The sequence below is a fragment of the Centroberyx gerrardi genome, chromosome 14, assembly GCF_048128805.1.
Source record: "Centroberyx gerrardi isolate f3 chromosome 14, fCenGer3.hap1.cur.20231027, whole genome shotgun sequence".
NCBI lineage: Eukaryota > Metazoa > Chordata > Actinopteri > Beryciformes > Berycidae > Centroberyx > Centroberyx gerrardi.
Genome location: NC_136010.1, coordinates 3,699,963 through 3,707,462, shown reverse-complemented (window position 1 = coordinate 3,707,462; position 7,500 = coordinate 3,699,963). Strand labels below are relative to the sequence as shown.

Below are 7,500 nucleotides of genomic sequence, written 5' to 3'. Positions count from 1 at the left end.
GTAGTAGTAGCAGTAGTAATAGTAATAGTATCCATAGTTCGCAAAACCTGGACAAATAGGAAAGTGCAGCCATATTGTTGACTTCATGACAGCATCATCACTTGCAGTTCATCAAACAAAAGATTTGTGAAGTTGTTCTTAGTGAATCCATCAGAGGAGATCTGAAGAACAGATCGGTTGAGCTGGATCCTACTGATCCATACAGCTGCTGTGGAGTATTGTGGACTGTGGTGCATCGTGTGTCATCGTATGGGAATATGTGTGTTGTGGGTCATTAGGTCATCAGGGGGCTTGCAGGTGAAACAATTAACATAATGAAGAGCCAGTTCTAACAAGGAATGCTAAATAAAAGTAAACTATAAGTTGTTGTATCTCTCCCAGAACAGCAGCGGCTCAGAAGACGTTGCTCTGTCCAGCAGTGTTTGGCCTTGTTATATAAGCTTAGATTGTTGTTAGAGTGATTCCCTTCCCAGAGAACTTTATACTGTATGCTTGTACTGCCCTCCTCTCCATGCTTGAATAACTCTTTGATATAGACGGGAGACTGTTGTTGTGCTTTATGCGATAATTATTCAATGTCGAACCTAGGAAGACTGGTGTTGTGTCAAAATGTACAGTATGTCCCCTAAAATCTGTGTTTCCCCTGGTGGTGTTGTCGTTTGTCCTTGGTGTGAGTTGTTGTTTTGCCACTGCAGGAAAGTGTTGTGGGGGAAATGAGCTCAACAGATGACAGGTAGATGAATGTAGAGCCTGACTACTTCCTGCAGAATCAGTGGACGCTTTGAGATAATAAAATCAGAACTAAGCGTGATCTCCGTTCATTACGAGGCAGCTTACTTTGCTTCTTTGTAATCCTGTGAAATGGTTTTACTTCATTGTTTCACCGTTTGAAAAGCCACTGATAGGAAAACATGAAAAGACTACAAAAATTGAATTGATTTTGTTATTTTCTTTCCTTGTGTGAAATCAAGGCGAAGACATCGCCAGCAGGGGAAAGACACAAACATTGTCACAGTTTCTAAAAGTAAAACGACATTTTAAAAACATTTCCTGGGATAGCAGTGTGCCCAGTTGCCTTGTTTGTGATTTTATTCTCTCAAACCGTAAGCGTTCATTGATTGTTGAAGTTGTCCGGCTCACATTAGTCTCCTTGACATTTATTAAGTGCATTTCCCCCGTGATAATTTCCTTGTGCCGCAGCAAAACAACAACAACACACACCAAGGACAAAACAACGGCACACCGCCGGGGAAACAGTATTTATACTTTACTCATTTTGGCACAACAAAGGTTTGTTAACGCTTTATTACCACTGTTTTCTTCTTTTACTGTTTTGTTCTTTAGCTGTTTTCTTCTTTTACTGTTTTGTTCTTTAGCTGTTTTCTTCTTTTACTGTTTTCTTCTTTTACTGTTTTCTTCTTTTACTGTTTTCTTCTTTTACTGTTCTTACAGTTGTCATTGCTTCTATTTACTGTTGTTTTATAACCACTGTATCGTCTTGTTTGATTTTATGCTGGTAAAGCACTGTGTGTGTGTCTGGAGTGCCAGTTAGGACTAAAACAGTACAGTAATATTATTTTAAGTAGTTGTAATAGCAGTAGTTGCAGAGGTAACAGTAGTGTTTATCCTGGAGGCAATCCTGGAGGCAACTTCAGCAGTGTTTGTTTAATTGCCTGTTTGTCACGCACAATATCAGATTTCCATAATGATGCATGTCGCTGCTCCGTTCTGTCATTTTTAAACTTGTTCTGATTTGCCTACAATGTTTGTTTGCTTGTTGGATTTTGCTGAAACTTGTGAATGATGCATCTCACTGCTGCATTCTCACAGGTTCAAAATGACGCTGCATCATTTGCACCACTGATCTGATTTTGACAAAAGTTGGTGAAGTGACGCCTCTCACCGCTGCGTTCAGCGTTCAGAATCACACTGATCGGCCCAAGAGGGAACCTGCAGTCGTTTGCAGTAGTCCTGTACCTTCTTGTCCTGGAGGTCAGTAGAGAGCTCATAGCTGTCAGGTAGAGCCTCTCAGTACTAGTACAGTCTAGTAATATTGGTAGTATTTGCAGTAGTATTGGTAGTATAGGTAATATTTGCAGTAGTATTGGTAGTATTGGTAGTATTGGTAGTACCTTCTTGTCCTGGAGGTCAGTAGAGAGCTCATAGCTGTCAGGTAGAGCCTCTCAGTATTAGTACAGTCTAGTAATATTGGTAGTATTTGCAGTAGTATTGGTAGTATAGGTAATATTTGCAGTAGTATTGGTAGTATTGGTAGTACCTTCTTGTCCTGGAGGTCAGTAGAGAGCTCATAGCTGTCAGATAGAGCATCTCAGTACTAGTACAGTCAAGTAGTATTGGTAGTATTTGCAGTAGTATTGGTAGTACCTTCTTGTCCTGGAGGTCAGTAGAGAGCTCATAGCTGTCAGATAGAGCCTCTCAGTATTAGTACAGTCTAGTAGTATTGGTAGTATTTGCAGTAGTATTGGTAGTATTTGCAGCAGTATTGGTAGTATTTGCAGTAGTATTGGTAGTATTTGCAGTAGTATTGGTAGTATTTGCAGCAGTATTGGTAGTACCTTCTTGTCCTGGAGGTCAGTAGAGAGCTCATAGCTGTCAGATATAGCCTCTCAGTATTAGTACAGTCTAGTAGTACTGGTAGTATTTGCAGTAGTATTGGTAGTATTTGCAGTAGTATTGGTAGTATTTGCAGTAGTATTCGTAGTATTTGCAGTAGTATTGGTACCTTCTTGTCCTGGAGGTCAGTAGAGAGCTCATAGCTGTCAGATAGAGCCTCTCAGTATTTGTACAGTCTAGTAGTATTGGTAGTATTTGCAGTAGTATTGGTAGTATTGGTAGTATTTGCAGTAGTATTGGTAGTATTTGCAGCAGTATTGGTAGTACCTTCTTGTCCTGGAGGTCAGTAGAGAGCTCATAGCTGTCAGATAGAGCCTCTCAGTATTAGTACAGTCTAGTAGTATTGGTAGTATTTGCAGTAGTATTGGTAGTATTTGCAGTAGTACTGGTAGTATTTGCAGCAGTATTGGTAGTACCTTCTTGTCCTGGAGGTCAGTAGAGAGCTCATAGCTGTCAGATAGAGCCTCTCAGTACTAGTACAGTCTAGTAGTATTAGTAATATTGGTAGTATTTGCAGTAGTATTGGCAGTATTTGCAGTAGTATTGGTAGTATTTGCAGCAGTACTGGTAGTACCTTCTTGTCCTGGAGGTCAGTAGAGAGCTCATAGCTGTCAGATAGAGCCTCTCAGTATTAGTACAGTCTAGTAGTATTGGTAGTATTTGCAGTAGTATTGGTAGTATTGGTAGTAGTATTGGTAGTATTTGCAGTAGTACTGGTAGTATTGGTACCTTCTTGTCCTGGAGGTCAGTAGAGAGCTCATAGCTGTCAGATAGAGCCTCTCAGTACTAGTACAGTCTAGTAGTACTGGTAGTATTTGCAGTAGTATTGGTAGTATTTGCAGTAGTATTGGTAATATTTGCAGTAGTATTGGTAATATTTGCAGTAGTATTGGTAGTATTTGCAGTAGTACTGGTACCTTCTTGTCCTGGAGGTCAGTAGAGAGCTCATAGCTGTCAGATAGAGCCTCTCAGTACTAGTACAGTCTAGTAGTACTGGTAGTATTTGCAGTAGTATTGGTAGTATTTGCAGTAGTATTGGTAATATTTGCAGTAGTATTGGTAATATTTGCAGTAGTATTGGTAGTATTTGCAGTAGTATTGGTACCTTCTTGTCCTGGAGGTCAGTAGAGAGCTCATAGCTGTCAGATAGAGCCTCTCAGTATTAGTGCAGTCTAGTAGTACTGGTAGTATTTGCAGTAGTATTGGTAGTATTTGCAGTAGTATTGGTAGTATTTGCAGTAGTACTGGTAGTATTTGCAGTGGTATTGGTAGTACCTTCTTGTCCTGGAGGTCAGTAGAGAGCTCATAGCTGTCAGATAGAGCCTCTCAGTATTAGTGCAGTCTAGTAGTACTGGTAGTATTTGCAGTAGTATTGGTAGTATTTGCAGTAGTATTGGTAGTATTTGCAGTAGTACTGGTAGTGTTTGCAGTGGTATTGGTAGTACCTTCTTGTCCTGGAGGTCAGTAGAGAGCTCATAGCTGTCAGATAGAGCCTCTCAGTATTAGTACAGTCTAGTAGTATTGGTAGTATTTGCAGTAGTATTGGTAGTATTTGCAGTAGTATTGGTAGTATTTGCAGCAGTACTGGTAGTATTTGCAGTAGTATTGGTACCTTCTTGTCCTGGAGGTCAGTAGAGAGCTCATAGCTGTCAGATAGAGCCTTGCAGCGTTTGCTCTCCTCCTCCTCCTGCTTGCGGAGCGCCAGGCTGGCCGGCTGGTGGCGGCTGCGCTGGGCCCAGGCCAGGCTGGCCGGGCTGGGGGGCGAGACGGGCGAGCCGGCCTGCGAGAAGCCCGACCCGCACAGAGGCAGCTGGGGAGGGAGACGGGACACCGGCTTTACCTTTGGTCTGTTCAGGAGAGGCTGACTCAGCGTGTTCTGCCTCAGCAACACCTTGCAGCTTCACATTCATACATTTATACTTTCTATTTTTAGCTTTATTTCGGTTTCTTTCAGTTTTTTCCTGGTGGACACTGGGAGCTGTGAGAGTGTGTGAAAAGCTCTTAGGGGCCAAAGTGTGTGCGTGTCTGTGTGTGTGTGTGTGTGTGTGTGTGTGTGTGTGTGTCAGTCACACTTGCCAACCTCGACAGTCCAAAAATAGGGAGATTTTGGAAACCAAAGCAGGGAGTCTGGTGGTCGTTCCCCAGCAAATGCTAAGATTCAGAGACTTAAGTTCCTGCATTCTGCTGACTGTTTATGTTCGAGCAAAATAACAGCAGGAGGGAAACCGCTTGTAATGCAGAAAGTAAGAAAATGTATTCAAGGTTAACATTGCAAAAAATTGCGTTAGAAAGCTGTGGAACATTTATCTCTGGCTCACTGCTCACTTGGCAGCTTGCTTAGTGTTTTGGCCAATTTGGAAGCTCTTCCTTGTTTTCCAGGGTTTTACTTTTTATGTATAAAATAATGAAAATATAGTACAGAAACTATATCTATTGCTTGTGTCTGAATATTTCACTGGATGCCACTTTACTGTTATTTTGTTTCTGTCTGTCTGCTATTTGCACTTACCGAGCTAAATTCCTCGTATGTGCATGGGTTAGACGATGGCTTGACGATAATAAATCTGAATCTGAATCTGAAACTCTATCTGCATCTCTTAATTTCTTTTTGAAAAGTTATTTTATTCAAACAATAGGAGTAATTTGTCAAGCATCGTTTCATTTTGTATTCCACATAGAAATCAACTCGACAAACTCTTTCCCTTCACAACTTTCAGTGAGAAATGTGAATTTGTCCTTCCACGTTTTTCTTTTCCTTTGAACTCTCCATTTCTTCTTCACGGTATGTGAACTAATAATGTAACCATGGAGACAACAATTTTAACGTTTTTAACAAATGAAGTAAATGAGCAGATTTTGAGATTTGGGAGAAATATGGGAGAAACTCAGAAGGGTTGGCAAGGTGTGTGTGTGTGTGTGTGTGTGTGTGTGTGTGTGTGTAGGTACCTGTGTATTAAGGCTGTATACCTGTTGTGAGTACTCAGCAAGAATGGAAGTAACTAATTACTCACGTTACTGTAATTGAGCAGCTTTTAAGTGTACTTGTACTTTTTTGAGTATTTTTTAAAGTCAGTAATTTTACTTTTACTTCAGTCCATTTTAAATCCATCCATCACAGAACAGATTGTGTCTCTCCATCAGCAGCAGAAACTGGATCAACAGAAACTGACAAACTGTGGATCCGTTCACAGTGAGAAGAGGAATCTGACTTTACTTTGTTTCTGCACTTTATTTTGTCGTTTCTAATGTTTCCAGTGAAAAGAATCTAGTTTGAACTCTGACCTCTCTCCTGTTAGAATCACATGGAAAAGATCACAGCTAACAACGTTCTCTGTTCTAAAGAGGAACTCAGGAACTTGTGTGTGTGTGTGTGTGTGTGTTTGGGTTTTTACCTGTGGGTGTGTGTGTGTGTGGAAGGCTCCCAAGGGCCCGGCGGAGGCGGCGGCGCTGTAGGGGCCACAGGGGCTGGAGATGGGGCTGTTGCTATAGCGATGGAAGGGAGGCGGATGGCCGAACGACGTATCAGTAAAACTGAGAGCTTCTGGACACTGAGAGTCCCCTTCCACACTGAGAGAGAGAGAGAGAGAGAGAGAGAGAGAGAGAGAGAGGAGTGAGAGAGAGAGAGAGAGAGAGAGCGAGGAGAGAGAGAGAGAGAGAGAGAGAGAGAGAATTAGCCATCTGTTAATGTTGATAATATTAGGTCAAATGATACACTGGACTCATTGGACAACATATGTCTATTTCCTGCCAATAAAACACATTTGGATTGAAATGAACTGAAAGAGAGAGAGAGAGAGGGAGAGAGAGAGAGAGAGGGAGAGAGAGAGAGAGAGAGGGAGAGAGAGAGAGAGAGATAACTGTTGCATATGACACACTACATCCTACATTCAAAATAATAGCCTACAATTAGCTCTAAAGTAAAAAATAGTAGTAAAAAAATGAGTGAGTCATGTGACTCTCTCTCTCTCTCTCTCTCTCTCTCTCAGTGACCAGAGAACAACTTTGTCTAAAGTGAATACAAACTCACACACACACACACACACACACACACACACACACACATGCATGCACAGATGGAAATTTGGATGGATGGATGGAGGAAGTGAGACAGGAGAGGAGGAACGGAATGGAAAGGTGATCTAACACAACAAGAACAGAATGAGGACGGAGGAGGAGGAGAGGAGGAAGGAAAAGGAGGGAGAGGGAGGAAGAGGAGAGAAGGGGGGAGGGAGAGGGAGGTAGCAGGAGCAGGAAGATTAGACAGAAGGGGTGAGAGGGAGGAGGAGGAGGAAGAGTGGACGACAGGAGGAAGAGGAGGGAAAAGAGGAGGAGAAGAAGAGTAGGTAACAAGAGGAGGAAAAGTGAGAGGGAGAGGACTAGGAGAACAGGAGGAGGAAGAAGAACAGGAGGAGGAGGAGAAGAGGATGAGGAGGAAGAGGAGGAGGAAAAGGAGTAAGAGGAGGAAGGAGAGGAAGAGGACAAGGAGGAAGAGAAGGAGGAAGAAGAGGAGTAGGAGGATGAAGAAGAGGAGTAGGAGGAGGAAGAGGAGGAGGAAGAAGATGAGTAGGAGGAGGAGAAGGAGGAAAGAGGAGGAGGAGTAAGAGAAGGAGGAGCAGGGGAGGAAGAGGGGGAGGAAGAGGAGGAGGAGGAAGAGGCGTAGGAGGATGAAGAAGAGGAGTAGGAGGAGGAAGATGAGTAGGAGGAGGAGAAGGAGGAAGAGGAGGAGGAAGAGGAGGAGGAGTAAGAGAAGGAGGAGGATAAGGAAGAGGAGGAGGAGAGTAAGAGAAGGAGGAGGAGGAGGAGGAAGAGGGGGAGGAAGAGGAGGAAGATGAAGAGGAAGACGAGGAGGAGGGAGAGGAGGAGGAA

At 42.7% G+C, this 7,500-nt stretch overlaps 1 protein-coding gene across 1 annotated transcript in view; it reads right to left on the bottom strand.

Moving 5' to 3' along the window:
* Window positions 1-7,500, bottom strand: part of LOC139924666 (IQ motif and SEC7 domain-containing protein 2-like) — a 144,028-nt gene that overhangs the window by 24,168 nt on the left and 112,360 nt on the right. Inside the window, exons 2-3 of the mRNA XM_078288173.1 lie at window positions 6,027-6,201; window positions 4,247-4,414 (exon numbers count right to left, since the gene is read on the bottom strand). Of these exons, the coding sequence (XP_078144299.1) occupies window positions 4,247-4,414; window positions 6,027-6,201 (343 nt within the window). The remainder of the gene's footprint in view (window positions 1-4,246; window positions 4,415-6,026; window positions 6,202-7,500) is intronic.